The following is a 23,249-nucleotide window of genomic DNA, read 5'->3' on the forward strand; positions in this document are numbered from 1 at the left end:
ATAAAAAAAAAAAAAAAGAAGGTCTCCAGGAGCAGTGGGTTTGTGGTGCAGCCACCAAGCCCCAGCAATAACCCTGAGGCAAAATTACATATATATATATATATATTCTGACTAATCTCTTTCTCGCTATGAGATCCCAATTCATCATGCATTTAAAAAAGAGAGAGATTGGGAGTTGGGCAGTAGCACAGCGGGTTAAGCGCAGGTGGCACAAAGTGCAAGGACCAGCGTAAGGATCCCGGTTGGAGCCCCCAGCTCTCCATTTGCAGGTCTGCAGGTGTCTTTCTCTCCCCCTCCTCTCTCCATTTCTCTCTGTCCTATCCAACAATGACGACATCAATAACAACAACAATAATAACTACAACAATAAAAAACAACAAGGGCAACAAAAAGGAATAAATATTTAAAAAAAAGAAATAAAAAAGGGAGAGATTAAAAAAAAAGATTTAAAAAAAAAAACCTTACCTGTCCTTGTGAGCTCACTTACATTACTAGCAGGGGGATCAGAAAGCATGCTCTGAGGTTACAAACGAGGAAAGAGACCCACTGAGATACAACATCATGTGGCAACTATCGAGACACGATAAGGGCAACCGTCAATATCAATACCTCACTTAATGATTTTCCTCTTAGAGAGGTATTTGCAGAGATGAACTCTGATATCGTCTGGCAGATCATATCTGACAAATGTAGCATCACTAGTAGTGAGACACTCAGACATTGTGACACATCTGGCACGTCAGTATCACCTTTGGCTTTTTTCTTTTCTTTTCTTTCTTTTTTTTCTTTTTTTTGCCAAAAGCTGTCGCAATCAAACCTTTAAGTCTAACACTTACAGAAATACTTAGGAGAGAGAGAAATGTCCTAAGAAAGCAATTACACCATTTTTGAATTTGGGAGAAATGGACCTGATTTTTGAAACACTGCAATGCCACAGACAGATGAAGAGAGTAAGAGTAGGTAGGGTACTGGGGTGTGGGAAGGGGAGAGAAAGAGACAGACTTAGATACTGTAGACGTAACTCATAGCTCTTTGAGCCTAACCTGACAAATAAAAATTATAAAAGATATTGATAGTGGTGATGCACCCAGTAGAGTATACATATTACCATACATGAAGACCTGGGTTCAAATCCCCAGTCCCCACCTGCAGGGGGAAAGCTTCACAAAAGGTGAAGCAGAGGTGCAGGTGTTTCCTTCTTCTACTCTCTCTCTCTCTCTCTCTCTCTAAAAAAGAGAGAAAAAAGGAGCCGGGTGGTGGTGTACCTGGTTGAGCGCACATATTACAGTGCAGTAGGAGCCAGATTTGAGTCCCCAGTCCCCACCTGCAGGGGGAAAACTTCATGAGTGGTGAAGCAGTGCTGCAGGTGTCTCTCTCTGTCTCTCTTCCTCTCTATAACCACCTTCCCCCTCAATTCCTGGCTGTGTCTATCCAAGAAAGAAAGAAAGAGAGAGAGAGAGGGAGGGAGGGAGGGAGGGAGGGAGGGAGGAAGGAAGGAAGGAAGGAAGGAAGGAAGGAAGGAAGGAAGGAAAAAAATGGCCACCAGGAATAGAGTTGTGCAGGCACCAAACCCCAACAACCCAGGTGGGAAATAATATATATATATTTGGGGGACAAAATTAAACTGTAGAGAGGATGTTAGATGATATTAGAATAATACTGTTAGTTTTATGGGTAAAGTCGTGGCATTCTGGTTATGTAGCAGGATATACTGGCTTTTTGAGATCTATGGTAAATAATTAGGATGAAACATATGATGTTTGTCTTTACATTAAAGTGATTTGGCAAAAAGGCAAATATGAAGCAAATGCGGATATATGTTAACCACCAGGTGGAGAGCAGATGTATGAATAGTCATTGTATTGTACTTTTTGATCTTCTACATATTTGAACACTTTTTTAGTCATTTTTTTTTTAATGCTCACAGGTAGCAACTTCTCAGAAACTTCCTTCCTAGCAATGAGGGTTCCTAATTAAGACAAATTTTCTAATACCTCCACAAATCATCCTCGATCAGCAACTTGAATAAGCGACCACAGACAAGAGTGGGTATAACGACACACATCACAGGCAGGAATCATCTTTGTTCTGAGACCAGTTTTCTGAGTTTACTTTTTGGAAAAGACTTTTCAGTTTACCTTTCAAAATGAAAGATTCCCCCAAAATGGCTTATTTGCTTCAAGCTTAGTCCCTTTTAATTGACAGAAAACCTCTCCACACACACTTCATGCAAACCTTCTTTAAGCTTTTCCTTCCTAAAACTAGCTTTTGTCTCTGAACTTTGCAGAGCAGTTGGAGCTCTTTAATATTTTCTAAAAGCACCATTTCAAACAAGTAACCCTGCAATTTATTCACTGCTGCCAAGAATAAAAGTAACAGGTTTTACCGCCAAGCCCTTTCCAGGCTTTGCAGGACTTTTAAGGCAAAGCATCACTCATTCACCTGCAGTTTTTCTCCCTTAATGCATCTGTCATTTGTTTGGCTCTGGAGGAAACTATTTGATTACATAAAATTCTTTTTAGATCAAGTTTAAAATCTTAGCCATACTGGGACAAGTTGGTGGAGCCTGCCGGCTTGATGGGTTAACACTTGGATACACTGAGCCAAGGACAAAGATAAGGAATAACCACAGGTTAAAAAATCAGAAGCCTGAAGAACTGAAAGGCATCAAGGTAAAAGATGTAAGGCCTAGCTGGACCTTTCTAAGGCCCCCATTTGCCATTACTGCATATAAGATGATTTATTTCCCATACTTCCTGTAAATGAGCGCAATGCCCTCAATGCTTCTGGGAAGCAGTAGTAGATGCAAAAGCCACCAAGACCAGTTGTGTCCATCCACTGCTGTGCCACCTATGCCTTTTGAAGTTGGCAAGTAACCAGACATCTTCATGTCCTTCATTTCCCCACACCTTATTACAGGTTGTGTCATTTTTTAAAAGCATTTAAATGAAGCAGATGTTAACCCAATTCACTCCACTTTACCAGGGGACACATCAATCACGATTCTGAAAATGCAAAAGAAAATGTCAAAGTATTTTGTTGCCTGGTTAAGAATACATCTGTGGAGCTGGAGGGAAGAAAGACATAAGACACTCTGGTCATTCAAGAAATCATTATAAGGTATGTCAAACGACAGAAAAGTGAGCAAGCACTAAATTAAAAGGGAGGAGGGATGTCTTGTGTCAAAATGGCTTTTTTTTTTTCTTTCACTCACTCCTTTCAAAAACAAGTTTTGAAAATTAAATTCCATCCACCAGGTTAGAACAGAACACATTAAGGCTTGACTTTAATGCTATTATCCATGTGGCAGGTCCCTTTCTTTTCTGCAATGGACGCTAATTGACAAAGAAGCCTTGGGGCTCACCTCCCATAGTGCCTTGAAGTCCTTCTGCTCAATGCGAAGCAGTTCACTGCTCTCCCTGGTAACAATGGTCGCATGGCGGGGTGTGTTGTCCAGAATGGACTCTCCAAAGGCTGTCCCGATTCCCAGAGTACAGATAGTCACTGCATCCTGAGGAGTCCAAACACTGGTCATTAGAAAATTAAACATTTAACAGATGAGTAAGTTATGTTTTCTTTGAAATGAAGTATCATTTGTACACAATAAAGCATTTCATTTAATCACACAGTTCAACAACTTCTAGCAAATATCTGTGTGATCGCCACCCCAATCAAGAGAAAACATTTCTATCACCCTTGAAATGTTCTTTATGCCTCTTTCCAGTCAAGACCCTCTTTTCAGAGGTGATTGATATTCTGATACCGGAGTTTCACAGCATTGAGAACTTCACACAAAAGGAATCGGGCAATAAGATCTCATTAGTGTCTGATTTCTTTTGCTCTATACAACGTCTGTAAAATTCAATCTTGAGGCTACATGGATGATGGGAAGCTCTTTTCTTTAACTGGTGGGTAGTTTTCTGCTGCATGGTTACGTCATAGTTTGCTTACGCATTCTCCTGTTGGTAGACATCTGGGCTGTTTCTCCTTTGGTGATAGTATAAACAAGGCTACTAGCAAGTATCTTGTATTGGCTTTTATTTTTTTTTCTGAGCAGGGTTATCATTTTTGTTTTGTTTTCATCACTGGGTTTTCACCACTCCAGGATGACTTTTTTTTTTCATCTAAAAAGATGGGGCCAGAGATAGAAATAGAAAAAGACCATGACACTAAAGTTTCCCTCAGTGCAGTGGAGGCTGGGCTCGAACCTCCCCAAGTCTGATCAAGCAAGTGCACTACCCAAGTGAGCTGTCCTGCCAGCCTCAGAGTTATCCTTCTGTATGACCACTGTCTGCTTTAAGAAGAAAAAGGGTGTGGCTGAGAGACAGAGCACTGGCCTAGCATGTGCTGAGATCCTGGGTCTAAGCCCTATGCGAGCACTATGGATGGCAGAGGGGGACTCCAGACTTGTGAAGTGGCGCTATGGTCTGTCTCCTCTGGCTCCCACTCTCTCACTTTCTCTTTCTCCCTTTCTCCCCTTTCTCTTTAGGAAATAAAGAATGAAAAAATTGGGTAGAGGAGGCGACTTAGCTCAAGGTATTGAGTTCAAGGCATAAAAAAAGAAAAAAAATAGGAAAAATCTTTTGGAAAACAATCAAGTTTTATATATTTTTTGTGGGTTTTCTGTTTCTGTTTTCTGATGGGAGGTACAGTTATAATCTTCCAATAGGAAATTAGAATGGAAGTTGGGGAGATAGCATCGTGGTTATGCAAACAGACTCTAATGTCTGAAACTCTAAAGTTCCAGGTTTAATCCCCTGCACCACCATAAACCAGAGCTGAGCGTTCTCTGGTTAAAATAATAATAATAATAATTGTGTGAAGTTGTACACCTCTTACCCTATGGTTTTGTTAATGTCTCCTTTTTTAAATAAATTTTTAAAAAATTAAAAAAGCAAAACCAAAAATAATAATAATAATAATAATAATAGTAATGGAAATTAGAATAGGAATGCTGGTGTATCAGTCTGTCTTGAAGGGATGTGGAAACTGAAAATCAGAATGATTACAGAATAATTACAGAAGCTATACTTTCCACCTTCTGCACCCCACAATGACCTTGGGTCCATACTTCCAGAGGGTTAAAGAATAGGAAATCTATCAAGGGTGGGGATGGGATACAGAGCTCTGGGGGTGGGAATTGTGTGGAGTTGTACCCCTCTTATCCTATGGTTTTGTCAGTGTTTCCTCTTTATAAATAAAATAAAATAAGAAAAAATAAAATAAATAAGCAGCCAGATTGCAACATAGCTCTTGACTACAGATTGCAAACTCTTTGTATAATGCTGCCTCCTGCAGTCACTCCACAGTAAGTACAACATCCAATGAAGTACAGTATGGTCAGGAGATAAATATATGTCATGAATCAAACAGAATACTCAGACCAAGATGACTACCCCAGAGATTACCAGTATGCCAACCAAACCACTGATGATTAGAGCCACACAGAGGATGTCAATATTTAGTTCACTGCTTTTATTCAGTGAGAAACCAAGCTAGCAGAATGATTTTTACTTTATCTTCATACTATGCTTACTGTCCTTTTAAAAATAGTGCGATATGGAGCCAGGTGGTGGCACACCTGGTTAAGCACACACATTACAATGCACAAGAATGCAGGTTCAAGCCCCTGCTCCCCACCTGCAGGGGGAAATTTTCACAAGTGGTGAAGAAGAACTGCAGGTGTCTCTCTGTCTCTCTTCCTCTCTTTCTCCCCACTTCAATTTCTGAAAAAAAAACCATCTGATACACATACACATGCACATGCACATGCACATGCACATACACATACACATACACATACACATGAATTCCTTTTTCTGCCTCCTCCCTAAGCAGCTGCTTTAGGGCTATAACAATTTGATCCCAAAGCATAATCAATAATTCACATATGAAGTAAAAAATAATATTGTGAAAGCATAGTACTTTTGTACAGTAAATTATTTTAAGATCTGTACATTTTTTTCAAATCACTTTATCAGGGAAATAATGGTTTCACAGGACAGTTATTGATAAATGAGAACCGTTTCTTATCTCCCCATGATAGGTATCCGATCTAGGCACCCTGCCCAAGATACTTTACAGTCTTCTACTTACACTGATAATCATCAAACAACAGGATGTTTTTTACAGTTTAGTATCTGGTTTTTACACTGAAGACTAAACTTATGCTTATAGCTAGATGTGATCTTTGCCAACTTAATTTAAAATGTAGTATTTTAAAATTTTATATATTTTTATTCCCATATTATTGTTTGCTAATTTTAATAAGATCATAATTATATGAAAAAAATTAAAAATGAAAGATTGTGAGTCAATGATTTCAAAGTTTCTTAAGGTGAATTAAAAGGAGCAATTTTCTCTCTGCACGCAACATTAGTGATAGTACTTGAATTTAATCTTAACTAGTTTCAAATAATGCAAACAGGCGTTTCAGATCACCTGGACATTAATTTTGTAAGGCATTACCAACTACAGAGATACACAAGAATAGTCCTCTGGGTTAGAAAACACAATTTTCCTTTCATGCATCTAATACAAGATAATAGGCAAATGTTATTATGAGCAAGTTAGGAACTCTGTAATTACATTACTAAGACAAATGCCCATAAGAATCCAGCTCCTTGAAGCATAGCAAACTGATTCTGCACAGATATTACCATATAGAATTGTGCTCAAGAAAATAAAATCAATAATAGCTCAGAAAAGAATGACAAATGAGGGAAAATTATAACAAGGTCTTGCTAATACATTTTCCAGAAAGGTAGTTGCAGGAAAATATTCCAGAACTGAAATATCAGTAGTCAGTGAGTTAAGTATCTCTGAGTAAAATTTCAAATTCTAGTCAAAACAAAAGATAATGATAAAAAACCATAGACTTGCACAAATTCTGGAGAATATTAGGTTCCCCTGAAGATGCCACCAGTCTAACTCATTTCTCTACCACCTGAATCCTTCAAAAGATTTTTTTGCATAAGCTGTATTTCCCAAGATAAATCCAATTTTGAAACTAGAGAAGGATGAATCAGAACTGTCAATATTACTCCTGCTATTATGCACACAGATTAAATATCTAAGCCTAGCTGCAAAGTATCATGTAAAAGAATAGTGAAAGCCTGTTACTTGTGTGCTCTCTGTAGATTTTTATGAATTAAACCATCTTCTTTTTCATCCCCTATCCCTACCACACATATTGATAGTTTGTCACTAAAAGGAATGTAAGGATATCAGTAGTGAAAGTCTAATGAGTCCATCCATTGGCTAGTGAGTAGCTATTGCAAGAAAGACAAAGTATTTCAGTATTCTTGAATTGTCCCTTATGGATTTAACATTGCCCCCAAATTAACAAAATTTTGTTATATTATTATTGCCAACTACACTTCCCTGTGTACATTACAGTTTAGTTCTGTAAAGCTGAATATTTTTAGGACAAAGGTACTTCGTGGTAACAAGTGGATCTGAGAAGTACTGAGTGGGCACTGAGATAATTAGGAAGCAGAAAGAAGTCCCTAAGAGGAACATTTTCACTGGCTTAAAGACTAAGATGTCATTAGTCTAAAGACTAGTTGCTCTCTGTTGTCAATGGATGCTAGGTATCGTTTACATTTGAATTACCAACAGGGATTTACAATGTGCTCATAAAATAATTATCAAGTCGAGAAATGGATATTTAAACGTTCTCTCATGTAGCAAAACCAATCTGTGTTACTCAGCACATTTGTTGAAAGGCCAAGTGTAATAAGTCAGATGAATATGAGTCAGTGAGGTGGAACACACTCATCGCCCTCGGTCAGAACTCCATACCTGAAAACCTGTAGATGCCCTTAAGCACATCTCTGCCTGTGACTGGCTGTGTGTGTTTGTGAACGCAATGACTATCTATCTAGCTGAAGCATATATGTGCCCTGGAGATGTACTCTGGTCTCAAAATTTATCTAATGGAATCATTCCACTGTTTGTTTTCTGCTCATTTGCAGATTAATGTTCACAAAGGCCACCTGAGAGAAACTATTTGCTGTGACCCAGAGACTGAAGAAAGTAATCAGGAAATGTGAAACATTACAGTTAAGAGAGATGGCCTGTTTATTTTGTTTTGTTCTTTAATATGATGGTGATTTGTTTTTGAGGACTTTCAAACAGGAATGAGGATTTCAAAACCTGAATACCTTCAGACTTGGAAGGTGGGTTTAGCAGGTGCTGCTGGAGTACTGCCAGATCCCCTCCCCCCCAGCTGCTTCCCCCTCCCCTGCTCCCCCCTCCCCTGCTCCTCCCCCCAGCTGCTTCCCCCTCCCCTGCTCCTCCCTCCCCTGCTCCTCCCTCCCCTGCTCACCCCTCCCCTGCTCCTCCCTCCCCTGCTCCCACCTCCCCTGCTCCTCCCCCCAGCTGCTTCCCCCTCCCCTGCTCCTCCCTCCCCTGCTCACCCCTCCCCTGCTCCCCCCTCCCCTGATGCCCCCGCCCCCCTCCTCCCTCCCCCCTTCTCCCTTCCCCCGCACCCCCTCCCCCTTTTCCCTGTTCCCCCCTCCCCCGATCCTCCCTCCCCTGCTCCCCCTCCCCTGCTCCTCTCTCCCCTGCTCTAAAGCCTGTAGCTTTCTGGACAGTTTCCATACATGCCCACAGCTTCTTCCAGGCACCTTCATTGCATCGCATGAGAGCACAGTCCTGGGCCCTCAACAACTGCCTTCACTGAGCCACAGAGTGGCCCCTTGCCCTGTGCGGCCCCTCCACGTCCCCTTGAGGAGTGAGCTTAGTTTCCAGCTTCTCCTGCCCTGCAAGACGGACATCAACTGAAGTCATAAATGGTAACTTGGCCCAAGATATGTCCGGTGGGATGGATGGGGTCTAGTACCTCTGGCCATAAAAGTTTGCATTAGGTAAGTCAACAGCCACCCAGATGGAAGGAGGGAGCTGTCCAGCACAGCCCCACACCCAGGCACCCAGGGCCAGTCCCTTACAGAGGCTCAACTGTGAAAACGACCTGGAGGCAGCACAGTGAGACCGGCACAGGCCTAGCAGACCTGGAATCAGAACTCATCTCTGCCAATTTCCAGCCCTGACATTTTGGGTAGGAAAATCCCAAAAAGCCTCAGTGTCCTCATTTGTGAAATGGGCACAATCTTTCTTAGAAGATTATCAGCAGAACTCACTATAAATAGAATCAGATACAGACAGAGTCTAATATGGCCCCTGGCATATACTATATGGTCCAGAGACAATGAAGAAACGCTGTTTCTTATTTTCCCATGTTGGCACACATTACACAACACTGGTGTTTCTGTAGAGCAAGTTAGAATTTTCTGACATAAACAGCAGGAACTTCCTACATTCATTTTGTGCTGATCCTCAAGAAGAGATGGTTTTTCAACACTTAATTCCAAGTGTCCTTGCTTCTCCCTTCCTCCCCCAAATCTGGATGATCTGCAAAACACTTCAACTCTTTCTTGCTTGCTTTATTCCTTCCTTCCTTTTTTTTTCTGTATCTTTCTCTACATCTCTCTCTCATTAAAAAAAAAATAGGGGGACCAAGGTGGTGGCGTACCTGGTTGAGCACACATTACAAAATAAAATAGAGCAGGAGTAGATAGCATATGGTTATGCAAAGAGATTCCATGCCTGAGGCTCCAAGGTCCCAGATTCAATCCCCCATGCCACCATACGCCAGAGCTGACAGTGCTCTGGTAAAAAATAAAATAAGACAGAGGAGGGGGCCAAATAGTGGCATACCTGGTAAGTGCACATATTACCAAGCACAAGGACCTGGATTCGAGCCTCTGCTCCCCACCTGCAGGGGAAACACTTCATGAGTGGTGAAGCAAGTCTACAGGTATCTATCTTTCTCTCCCCCTCTCTATTGCTCTCTCTTCTCTCAATCTCTGTCCTATCTAATAAAATTTAGGTGGAGGTGGGGGGGGGGGAGCGGAGAAATCCACCAAGAGTTGTGGATTTGTAGTGTAGCCACCCAGTCCCAGAAATAACCCTGGTAGGGGGAAAAAATAGACACAGGAATTCTCTGTGGTAAGTACAACCAATTCTTTAAAACTGCCTTATGACTTCAAAGGATACCAGATCTATAATAATGTTCAAGAAGAGCTAAATGTTTCATACTACATTCACTTGGAAGAACTGTATGTTGAGTTAACATCTAGGAACAAAATGGCGCCATGAGTATGCAGATGGGGGGGGGAGGGAGAGACAGCTCACTAGGTAGGGCTCAAGCCTTGTCCCACAGGCAGGCCAGGTTGGAGTCCCAGCTCCACATGGCTGTGCCATGCACAGAAGGAAACTCTGATAAAGTGGTGTCTCTCCTTCTCTCTGTCCCACTGAATTAAAAAAAAAAAAAAAACAGCCTAGGAGCATTGAAATCATATGTGGTGATACCAACAACAGAGAGAGAGAGAGAATATAGACCCTGACGCATAATTGTTAGAAAGCAAGTATCTGGGGCCAGGCGGGTGGCACACTTGGTTAAATGCTCACATTATAGCTCACAGTATAGCCAGGACCCGGTTCAAGCCCCTGGTTCCCACCTGCAGGGGGAAAGTTTTGCAAGCGGTGAAGCAGAGCTGCAGGTGTCTGTCTTTCTTTCTCCCTCTCTATCTCCCCTTCCTTTCTCAATTTCTCTCTGTCTCTATCTAATAATTAATATATAATATTTAAAAAAGAGAAAGCAAGTATCTTCATATTGAGATTTCTTTTTTTTTTTCTTTTTCTTTTTCTTTTTCCTCCATGGTTATTGCTGGGGCTCAGTGCCTGTACTGCAAATCCACTGCTTCTGGTGGCCATTTTTTCCACTTTTACTTGATAGGACAGAGAGAAACTGAGAGAGGAGGGAGAGAGGAAGACAGACACCTGCAGACCTGCTTTACTACTGGTGAAGCTTTCCCCCTGCAGGTGGGGAGCGGAGACTCGATCCCGGATCCCTTGTGCTTCGTATTATGTGTGCTTAACTGGGTGCACCACCGCCCAATCCCCCACATTGAGATTTCTAAACGGTACTTGTCATTAAGTGTGGTAAGATCCAAATTCATTGTAAGAGCTTGAATTTAGTACTAGAATTTACTGGGTGCATCAAACCCTCTCTGGGAATGAAAACAGAATTGGAGCCAGGGAGGTTGCTCACTGGTAGAACATTCACATCACATCTGTGAGGCTCTGGGTTCTATCTCCAGCACCACTTAAGAGCTTTAAGGGCCATGCAGTAGCGCAGTGGGTCAAGCGCTCATGGCATCAAGTGCCAAGGAAAGGCTTAAAGATCCCAGTTCGAGCCCCTGGTGCCTCACCTGCAGGGGAGTCGCTTCATAGGCGGTGAAGCAGGTCTGCAGGTGTCTGTCTCTCCCCCTCTGTCTTCTCCTCCTCTCTCCATTTCTCTCTGTCCTATCCAACAATAATGACATCAATAACAACAACAATAATAACTACAACAACAATAAAAACAAGGGCAACAAAAGAGACAAATATATTTAAAAAAAAGAAGAAAGAGCTTCAAGAACCCCACTCTCATGGAGATTACTCTGTTCCTGTACCCCCTCTCCTTGACTGTCTCTAGCTTTTTTCTCTTTCCCTCTCTCTCTCTCTCATTCTAAAAGAAAAAAAATAGATGAGCCAGATTGGGGGTGGAGGGTGGTTCAGTGATAGAGCATATAGGCACAAAACCTTGGGTCTCAGCTCTAGTACCATGTTAAGAAGAAAGAAAAGGGGGCAGACAGTAGCGCAGTGGGCTAAGCGCACATGGCGTGAAGCACAAGGACTGGTGTAAGGATCCTGGTTTGAGTCCCCAACTCCCCACCTGCAGGGATTCGCTTCAAAGCAGTGAAGCAGGTCTGCAGGTGTCTATCTTTCTCTCTGCCTCTCTGTCTTGCCCTCCTCTCTCAATTTCGCTCTGTCCTATCCAACAACACCAACAATAACAACAAGGGCAACAAATGGGAAAAATGGCCTCCAGGAGCAGTGGAGTCATTGTGCAGGCAGTGAGCCCCAACAATAACCCTGTAGGCAAAAAAGAAGGAGAAGGAGGAAGACAGAATGAAAACTAACCTCAGAATTTGTCAAAACATTAGTCTGTATATGCTGTCAGAAGGATTAATGTCAAGGACACAGGCAAAATACTTCTAAGTCAAATGTGCTGGATTTTGTTTTCAACAAACAGCAAAGACAAGGTTTGCTACTTCCAGAGAACTTTCAAACCCTCAGACGTCACTTGTGATGGAGGAGGTTGGTAAAAGCCTTCCAAGCAATGAAGAAGGGTTGCAGGTGTCTCTATTTCTCTACTTCTCTATCTCCCCCTCTTCTCTCAATTTTTCTTTGTTCTATCAAGCAAAAAAAAAAAAAAAAAAGGAAAAAATGGCCACTGGGAGCAATGGACTCTTCATGCTGGCACCAGGCCCCAGTGATAGCCCTTGTGGGGGAAAAAAATACAGGGCTTAAAGAGAAATTGGCTAAAAGAAAAGTTTGATAAGCACGGATGAGGAGGGGGTCGGGCGGTGGCGCAGTGGGTTAAGCGCATGTGGCACAAAGCGCGGGGACCGGCGTAAGGATCCCAGTTCGAGCCCCCGGCTCCCCACCTGCAGGGGAGTCACTTCACAGGCGGTGAAGCAGGTCTGCAGGTGTCTATCTTTCTCTCCTCCTCTCTGTCTTCCCTTCCTCTCTCCATTTCTCTCTGTCCTATCCAACAACGAACAACATCAACAATGGCAATAATAATGACCACAACGAGTCTACAACAACAAGGGCAACAAAAAGGGGGAAAAAATGGCCTCCAGGAGCAGTGGATTCATGGTGCAGGCACCGAGCCCAGCAATAACCCTGGAGGGGGGGGGGGGGGAAAAAGAACGGATGAGGAAACAGGAGGCTGCTCAGCAAAGGAGCACAGGCCCTGGCTCCTCCCCGCAGCATGGGAGTGACACATGACAGCACCAAGGCTGGCACCAGACAAAAATGGGTGGAATTTCACAGAGCATTTTCTTTTTCTCTCCACTTTTTAATGTGCAGAATAAAAACTGGGGGTGGGGGGATAGAATCAGAGCAGCTATAGAACACATGCACAAGGCCCTGTGTCCATTCCCAGCAATGCATTAAAAATACAAAATGCACCAGCATTAGCATTCTGATTAACTGAATTGGGGGCACTAACCCCGTATCAGTAAAAAGCCAGTCTTCTCTGAGCTGCAAGCTCAGACCAATAGAGACTTAGAAGTTACACACGCTCTGGTGCTAAATATAAATGTATACATATGGGCCCGGGAACGGATAGATGGAGGTGAATAGTTAATTCTATCTACCCACAGAACATTTTCAACAATGGGAGCTACTCTCTGCCCTAATCCAACTTTCTAGCCCTTTTCTTTACTCTGACACTATTTTTTTTTCCCTCCAGGGTTATTGCTGGGCTCGGTGCCTACACCATGAATCCACCGCTCCTGGAGGCCATTTTTCCCCCTTTTGTTGCCCTTGTTGTTGTAGTTTCACTGTGGTTATTATTATTGCCATTGTTGATGTTGTTCGTTGTTGGATAGGACAGAGAGAAATGGAGAGAGGAAGGGAAGACAGAGAGGGGGAGAGAAAGATAGACACCTGCAGACCTGCTTCACTGCCTGTGAAGCGACTCCCCTGCAGGTGGGAAGCCGGGGGCTCGAACCGGGATCCTTACGCCGGTCCCTGCGTTTTGCGCCACATGCGCTTAACCCATTGCGCCACCGCCCGACCCCCTACTCTGACACTATTTTTATACGATTCACGCTAGCTATCAAACTTCAGCAAAAATACCATAATTGTAAGGCCTCTAGAAACATGCCTAAAATGGACTTCCGAGGTTTCTTACACCCTAAAATCCCCAATCTCGTCTGCTGTGTTCCTACTTTTTGGCTGCTGTCCATTATCCATTTTGTCTCACTTTATGTCCTGCCACCTTCCAGACACAACAAGCTGTAGATGCTACCATGATTCTACCCTGACTTCTCTGGGCAGACAACCTCACCAATGTGTCCAGGCACCTTACCTCTCCAGAGTCCTATCCCACTAGGGAAAGACAGAAACAGGCTGGGGATAGGAGGGGACAGGCAGTGGCGCACCTGGTAAAGTGCACACGTTAGAGTGCACACTCATCCAAGTTCAAGCCCTGGTTCCCACCTGGAAGAAAGCTTCATGAGTAATGCAGCATGGCTACAGGTGTCTCTGCTTCTGTCACCACCTCCCCTCAATTTCTCTCTGTCTCTATTCAATAATAAATAATATATTTAAAAGAAAAAGAAAAAGAAAGAAAGAGGCTGGGGGTGTGGATCGACCTACCAACGCCCAAATCCAGTGGAGAAGCAGTTACAGAAGCCAGAACTCCTACCTTCTGCACCCTCAAAACAACTTTGATGCATATTCCCAGTGGGGGAGAAGTGATAGAAGGAAGAGGATAAGAGGGCTCTGAACTCAGCTCCATAAGGTCCCAGAAAGAGAAGATGGAAAAGGGAAGAGATATTCAGTTATGTGTGTGGCTTGGAGGGAAAGAGAGGACTGGATGTGGAAGAAAAAGGGGAAAGTTATGTACAAATATAGACAGATAGTTGTAGAGATGACAGTTAACCTATGTCTGCAACCTTGGGCGAATCGTGGTGGTTTGCAATGGAGAGACTTGGGATTCAGAACTCTGGTGGTGGGAACGGTGTGGAATATTAGCCCCGTTGACATGTAATTTTGTAAATCAATATTGAACTGTTAATTGCTGTACACCGTGGCTTACTCTCACACTTATCCAAACCAAGGGCTGTGCGGTAGTAAAAGTAAATGACCACACAGGTGCAGGAGTGAAGGATGTCACACAAACTCCAGCCCAGTTCCTGCCAGCACGGCCTGAGTAGTGACATCCCCCAAGCAGTGACAGACGGCCAACAGTCACTTAGGATGTGGCTCCTTTCACATCTGGTGGACTCCCTACATGTTCTCAGAAAAGATGTCCTGATGATGACAATGTTCTCTGTCTGGAAATATGTCAAGTCATATAAAAGCAAATGGAAGAGTTAGATAAGACAAGCAGAAGACAAGAGAGGTTCACATGATGGAAAACTCTATCCTTCAATTTTTTATTTATTTATAAAAAGGAAACACTGACAAAACCATAGGATAAGCAGGGTACAACTCTACACAATTCCCACCACCAGAACTCCGAATCTCATCCACTCCCCTGATAGCTTTCCTATTCTTTATCCCTCTGGAGCAATGGTCAAAAATGCCTATGTTGAAGAGACAGAGGAACTAAAGACACATTATTTTGCTTCTGCATAAGAACCAGCAAGACACCATTTTCCAAAACTAAGTTTAAAATTGCCACAGAAAGTCACAGGATGGGTAGCATGATGAGCAGGACCAAGTGCAGCCCAGACTCCGTATTCCCTCGAAATGGATGATGCAGAACTTGCCATTGCCAATGTGAAGGGCCTTTCCTGCTTTTTCTATTCTAGCACTGCCCTCTTGTGATAAAGTGGCATCATTGCAACCAACAGCCGTCCACTGGAGCCATCCAACTATTCTCTCAAAATAGTGACTGAGAGAGGGAGGGGACAGGAATCCTTGCTCTCTGGCAGGTGTTATACTCAGTACTTTATATACCTGGGCCTATTTAATGGATGGGCTATCATCTCCAGCAATCTAACTTGCCTAAGGCCACACAGAAATCCAGTGGCAGAGAGAATTTTAGAGGAGGTCTGAATAAGGACAACATTGCAGCAGATAAACACACTAGGTATTCTCCTGTCATGCAGATGGGGGGGGGGAAATCAATGAGTTAATAAACATCCTCTATTATATCATATCCTCTGCTACAATCCTCTAGTGATTTCAAAAACGGTCTTCACTCACCCTCAGCCCCTGAGCCAAGCCCAACCAGAACACAAGTGCCTTCATATGCCCACATCTGAAGGATTTGATATTTTCCATGTCCAAAAGTGTTATCACACACTTAAAAACTTACAGAAAAAAAAGCAGGACCTTCCTGCATGTTAACTGTTAGGCTCAGGCAAAAATTAGTAAAGTCATGAGCCCCTTGGGATATGCTTAAAATAGACCTACTAGCTTTTTCCAAAACAGAGACCAAGACCTCAAATCTCAGCTGCTATATTTTTGCCTTTAGGTTCCAGATTATTAAACAATTTGTTCTGCTTTTTTCTTAATGCTTTTTCAGCCACCAAGTTGCATATGTTACCATGATGCCAACCTGACTTCCCTGGACAAGTGACCCCACCATGTATCCTGGAGTCCCACCTCTCCAGAGCCCTACCCCACTAGGGAAAGAGAGAGACAAGCTGGGAATATGGGTCGACCTGTCAACACCTTCTTCAGTGAAGAAGCAGCTACAGAAGCCAGATCTTCCACCTTCGGCACCCCATAATGATCCCGAGTCCATACTCCCAGAGGATAAAGAATAGGAAAGCTTTCAAGGGGAGGTGATGGGATACAGAGCTCTGGTGGTGGGAATTGTGTGAAACTGTACCCTTCTTATCCTATGGTCTTGTCAATATTTCCATTTTATAAGTAAAATTTAAAAAAAAAAAAAAAAGAAAAGCAGGACCTTGGCCCCCCCATCTGTCTTTCTCTTTCTGAAATTCATACACAGATTCTCATAAGACACTGTCACCTGATATTGTGATGTTCATAAGCTGATATATTACTGAATACTTTTAAGTTAACTATTGACTTACAACTTGCTTCAATGCTTATTTCTAACCCTAATCCAAACATTAATGAGAAACGCATACACCCCCTAGCTGTTAACTGTTCTGGTGGATATGTAAAATCTCTGATAGTTAGTCCAGTAAGTTAACCAGGAACAAAAGACAGGCAGAGCCTTAAGCACAAGAGTTCTACTGTGGGCATATGAAGGCACCTGTGTCCTGGTTGAGCTTGACTCAGAGACTGAGGGTGAGTGAAGACAGTTAGCTCGGGGAACTTGTATGTTTAAACTTCGGTGAAATCTGTGCTGCCAAGTGAAAATTCTGTGAGCCAGGTTGGGATACTCTAAGATGGAGAAGCAGCCTGGTGCCAGGTTCTCTTGCTGGGCATTCTCAACAGATGGTGCAAGGGGCCAGGTGGTGGAGCACCTGGCTGAGGGCACATGTTGCAGTGCATAAGGACCATGTTCAAGCCCCTGGTCCCCACGGGCGGCGGGGGAGGGGGAAGCTTCACAAGTGGTGCAGCAGTGCTGCAGGTGTCTCTCTTAACCCCTCTTCTATCTGGGTTTCTCTCTGTCTCTATTCAAGAAATAAAAGGATAATAATAAACAACTAAGTAGGTGGGGAAGACAAAGGACAACCAAGGCAGGAAAAGTGCCGGATGGTCTGGACAAGATGCCTCTCACAACTATAAGAGACACGGGGCTGAAAGTGGTCATAAAGACATGATGGCAGAGGAGGACCTAGTGGGGGCTGAACTGTTATGTGGAAAACTGGGAAATGTTATGCATGTGCAAACTACTGTGTTTTGCTGTCAACTGTAAACCATTAATTTTCTCAATAAAGAAATTTTTTAAAGTGTCCCTTTAAATTAAAAAAAAATTTTTAATTTAAAAAAAATGAAAGAAAAAAAAAGAAAATGTCCCTAAAGGAGGTTTCACTTTATAGGCTAGAGAAACTATGTAACTTATAGAAAGAGCTTCATACAGATAGTAGTGTCAAAAGTTCAACAGAACAAAACAGTCCATGTGTTTTCCAGAATTCTTGCACAGACAAGGCTACAAGGACAAGAAAAAGAAAGAAAGAAAGAAAGAAAGAAAACGGGGGGGGGGAAGCTGTGTACTCCCAGCTCCTTCGGGACAGTCTCTTCATCATCCTTTCCTCATCCAGAGGTGTTAATTTCCTTTTTTCTTTTTTTTAATTATTTTTATTTATTTACTGGATAGAGACAGCCAAAAATGGAGAGTGAAGGGGTGTGTTAGAGAAGGAGGGAAACAGACACCCACAACATCCCTTCACCACTCGCAAAGCTTTCCTCTTGCAGGTGAAGACCGGAGGTTTGAACCCAGGTCCTTGTACACTCAACCAGGTGCACCACCACCCAGCCCCCAGAGGAGGTGTTTTTTTTTTTTCTCATCCAGAAGTTTTTGTTTGCACTGTTCAGTCTACTCTTGAAAACCTCAGGCTGGGATGATACTCAACCAAATTCTATCAGTGAGGAAAACAGAGGGGCTCTGCACAGGATGCAGTGTGTGAGATGGGGGAAGTTCCGACCTACACTCCACAGGACTGTGATGTGTTCAGAGCTGGAAGAAGCCCCACCAGGGAGGCACAGCCTGCCAGCTTTGCCTCCCCAGCTCAAATCTCTTCTCTCTCTCCAACATATCTCTCTCTCTCTCTCTCTCTCTCTATATATATATATATATATATATATATATATATATATCCCTCAATTAATACCATAAGTCTTTTAAGAAGATGGTGGAATGAAGGTCTTCATCCCAAGGGTAGCCCAGAAAAGCCTTCCACAGAGGCACACAAACTCAGCAGAGACTGGCATCTTGAGCTTGGAGGTGAGAAGGTCTGGAGCTCCGAGCTGGCACTGAAAATGCAGGAGGATGAGTCTAGGAACTACAAGAGGAAAGTGTCTTCTACTCATGGTCGTTATTTTCAAGCTGCTCTCCCTTACTTCATTCCTTCCCCTTCTGTTCCTCTAGATGGCGCCTGTACAACCATCCATAATGGAGAACTTGAGCCAAAAATTGCAAATAACTAACTCTTGATACCCAATGGCTGTGACTCATGACACCCAGTGATTTGACTCAAAGTCCAGTCATTTAGCATCTTACTTGTAAAAGGAGATATGAAGCTGGGGAGACGTAAGTTGTAAAGTCCAGGTCTTTTGTGTGTGAGACTCTGGGTTGCTGCCCTAGCACACATAAAAAGAATCATGCTTTGTACATTTTTTCTCTTCTCTCTCTCTTTCTGAAAAATAAAATAAAGCATTTTAAAATTGGATAAATAATAGCACTAAGTGGAGCGAGAGAGGTATGGTGAGTAGCCTGTGACAGAATGTTTACAAAGTGCTCTGCACATAGCTATCTGTAGTGAGCGCTCCATGCTGTTATCTATTTCCGTTTTTTAGCTCACCATCCTGAGATAGCTAACATTCCGGGGCTTTGGGAATTTATCACCACATCTCTTCTTGATCTTAACTTTCAGATGAGACACTGGGTATGCAAAACAGAAAACTTAGAAAATTGAACGAGGGAGAGGCTGAGGAGATAGCATTAACAGCAGAAGTGGTAAAATAGACAGACTTTCATGCTTGAGGCACCAAGGTTCAATCCCTGGCACCACTAAAGCCAGTGCTGAGCAGTGCTCTGGTAAAAAGAAAAAAGAGGAAAGGAAACGAAAGGAAAGGAGAGGGGAAGGGAAGGAGAGGAGAGGACAAGGGAAGAGAGAGAAGGGGAGGAAAGGGACAAGAGGGGAGAAGGAAGGGGAGGGAAGGTCAAGGGACTTCTTTCCATCCTAAGATCCCTATTCTCATTTGCTCTGTTCCTCCTTACTAGTTCCTGTTCATTCATCATTTTGTCCCACTTTATATCTTACCGCCTTTCAGTCACCAAGTTGCAGATACTACTGTGATTCTCTCCCTCCTGACTTCTCTGGGTAGACAGCATCACCAATGTGCCCCAGAACCTCATCTCTCCAAAGACCTACCCCATGAGGGAAAGGAAGAAACAGTCTGGGAGTATGCATCAACCTGCCAGCGCCCATGTCCAGTAGAGAAGCCAGACTTCCCACCTTCTACACCCCAAAAGAATTTTGATCAATTCTCCCAGAGGGGGAGAAACAGTAGGGGGAGGATGACCTGAGGGCTCTGAATTCCAACTCCATCAGGACATGGTGAGAGAAGAGGAAAAAGGGAGGGACATTTGGATGTAGTAATAGCTGTATGTGTGATTCACTGAAAAAGGAAGAGAAAATGGTTCAATAGGAAAAAAAAAGGCAAATATATACAAATATAGACAGATAGTTTTAAAAACAATAGTTAACTCATTTCTGCAACCTTAAGAGGACTGCTGTAGGGACTGGGGATTCAGAAGTCTGGTGGTGGGCATGGTGTGGAGTGGTACCTGTTATCTTGTAATCTCGTACTAGTATTAAATCACTAAAAAGAAAAAGAAAAGAGCTAGGAGGGGACCTATCTCTATCTTCCCTCCCATCTCAATTTCTCTCAGTCCTATCAAATTAAAACAAAAAAAAATGGAAATATGGCTACTGAGAGTAATGGATTCATAGTGCAGGCACTGAGCCCCAGGAATGATCCTGATGGGAAGGAAGGGAGGGAGGGAGGGAGGGAGGAAGGAAGGAAGGAAGGAAGGAAGGAAGGAAGAAGGATGGAAGGAAGGAAGGAAGGAGGAAGGATGGAAGGAAGGAAGGAAGGAAGGAAGGAAGGAAGGAGGAAGGAAGGAGGAAGGATGGAAGGAAGGAAGGAAGGAAGGAAGGAAGGAAGGAAGGAAGGAAGGAAGGATGGAAGGAAGGAAGGAAGGAAGGAAGGAAGGAAGGAAGGAAGGAGGAAGGAAGGATGGAAGGAAACAAGTTAGCAAGTAACTTTGCCTTGCCCTCTTTCAAAGACTTGGTTCTGTTGTTAACTGTTTCCTCTTTCCTTAAGTCTCTCTTACTTGTTCTAAACTTTTCTTCTTTACTGCCCTCTGTCGACAATATGTTGTATCTGGAAGAATATAAAATTTGAGTTATGTCAGACCTGAATCCAAATCTTAGTTAGGCCATCCATATAAGCTTGTGTGGCCCTGGGAAAATTTATAGCTACTATCTAGGCTTTGTTTTCAAGCCCAGTTGTAAAACGGGATGTGCACTCCTCAAGATGAAGTTAGCTACTCAACACACAACCCCTCATACAGTGTACCACAATGAAAGCATTTAGCAACGTTGTTGACGGTCTCCAGGGATGACAGTTCCAGGTCTTGGGGTAGGGTGGTGGTGCATCTGATAGGAGTGCACACATTACCATGCGTGGAAATGGAAGACCTGGGTTCAAAGCTCTGGTCTCCACCTGTGGGAGGCAGCTTCACAAGCAGTGGAGCCATGCTGCAGGCGTCTCACCTCCTCTCTCCCTCTCTCTGTCTCACCATCTGTCTAAAAGACAAACAGGTGTTCCAGGGCTTCCAATGCTTCTCTTCCTGCGACCCATCACTCAACATCATTTCAGGATGGCTGACTTCATGTGCTGAGTCAACCAGACTGTGGCAACCTGTTATATCATCACACATCAGTCTATATTTTTCTGGGAAGGTTTTTTTTTTTAGATGTCAGTGATATTTATAATCAGTAGACTTTAAGAAAAGCACATTAGCATCTATAATGTGAGCTAAAGGCTTAAGAATAGCTAGCACCCCCCACTCCAAAGAAGGAATTCTGCTGTCAGATTGCCCTGAAGAGATTCTGCCTGGATCTTCCTGTAGCTTTCTGACTCAACCACTACAGCGTCCGCTTGTACCTTTGTCTCCAATCTCCCAGCTGTCCCTACAACTTTGTAAACCTCTGCCTTAAGTAAATCTTTCCCTCACTCTCTCTTTCTCACTAGTTTTGTTTCTCTAGAAGAACCCTGGCATACAGAGTGTTACTCAGATTGGCTAGCCTGACACCCACACGTGATTCTATTACTAGTAGGCAGAGACCCGACACAGACAAGTATGGCAATCGTGTTTCTCCCTTTCGTCACAGGAAGAGATCCAATCATCTTGCTCTTTCTTACTTTTTTCCTCCCATGTGGCTGGAGCCATGTCCCTTTCCTCGGCACTGGATGGAAGGCTGGTCCTCTGTCTTTCTGACCACTCTCTTGAAGACGTGACGATGTAGGTGTTAATGTGTCTCCTATTTCTAACAGCTTAGTGATGCAAATCAATCCAGAATACTAGCTGGACATCGCAGGTAAAGTACAGAGAGGAAGCCAGGTCTGACAGAAAGCTAATAATTCCTCACACTGTGAGACCACATTCCACATAGAAAAGTTCTGTGATGGTTTGGAGGTCAAAACCACAACGGACAGCTAGAGTTAAAAATTTATTGAAAATTGGCGTACACCACAGCTAATAAAAGTGTTGTTCAGGTATTCTTTGCTAGGACCACATAGTGAGAGATAATTGGCCCAGAGCACTATTCTGGGAGCTTCTGGCCACATACTATTTTAATACCATCAAAACCTCACACCAGCTTTTAATAATATCTTATGGATCAGCACATCTCCGCTGACCTTATTTATCATGTCCTAAGTACAAAAGCTTTGCCTCTTGACACCATTCCTCCTCTCTCCTCCTTGTGTTAGCCTTCCCTTCTTGCTTTTCTCCTCTTCGATCTCATCTTCTACCCCTTCCCTTTCTTTATTCTGCCTTTTTCAGCTCCTACCCCTCTCCACCCTGACTCACTCAGGATCACCAAGAGGGTAGAGGGAATCATCCCCTTTTAGGTCCTTTCGTCTCTGCGTCCACAAGAAAGAAATTTGGTTAAATGTCAGGAAAGGGGCCCAGAGATGCCCCACCTACCAGGCTAGCGGTCAGTGCTGATGAGCACATAAGGGGCAATCAGAAGTGTCCACCAGTTAGTGGACAGAGAAGAAGCTGCATGCTTCATTATACTCCTTTGAGTTAATAGCACACACACTGCTTGAGAGTCTGTGTGCAGGTGCCTGCCTGCCTGCCTGCCTGCCTGCCTAAGTGTTAATCTTGGTTCCCCTTACTTTATAAATAGTTACAGAGGGCAAGTTATTTAACCCCTAGGGCCTTAGTTTCTTGTCTGTAAAACAATGACAATAACAGAATCTACACTTTAGGTTGTTGTGAGGATTAAAGATGTCAATAAGGATCTCTTAATACAGCTGGACGTTGGGTCATGAGTGCAATGTAGGTACGTAAGTGGTGGATGCAGTAAAGACAGATGTTGACTTATAATGATACACACCTCACATTTCTACAAATCTTATGATGCCCTGCTACCTTGTTTAAAAAAATGGTAAGATAGGAGCCAGGCGGAAGTGCATGATAAAGCACACACATTATAGTGTCAAGGACCTGGGTTTAAGCCCCTGGTCCCCATCTGCAGAGGAGAAGCTTCATGAGCAGTAAAGCAGTGCTGTAGCTATCTCTCCTTTCTCTTTCTCTTTTTCTCTCTCCTACTCTTCCCTCTCCCCTTCTCTATCTCTTCTTTCATTCTAAACTTCTTTCTTTCTCTATTTGAAATAAATGAATAAGATTTTTTAACCTAAAAAAATTATAAGATAAAGAAAATGTCTATCAAGTA

General features: G+C 43.1%; 1 protein-coding gene across 1 annotated transcript in view; it reads right to left on the reverse strand.

The window, feature by feature from the left end:
• RAPGEF4 (Rap guanine nucleotide exchange factor 4) overlaps positions 1-23,249 on the reverse strand; it is a 375,319-nt gene that overhangs the window by 294,921 nt on the left and 57,149 nt on the right. The window contains exon 4 of the mRNA XM_060177704.1: positions 3,365-3,511. Coding sequence (XP_060033687.1) covers positions 3,365-3,511 — 147 coding nt within the window. The remainder of the gene's footprint in view (positions 1-3,364; positions 3,512-23,249) is intronic.

Source organism: Erinaceus europaeus, chromosome 18, assembly GCF_950295315.1.
Source record: "Erinaceus europaeus chromosome 18, mEriEur2.1, whole genome shotgun sequence".
NCBI classification, from domain to species: domain Eukaryota; kingdom Metazoa; phylum Chordata; class Mammalia; order Eulipotyphla; family Erinaceidae; genus Erinaceus; species Erinaceus europaeus.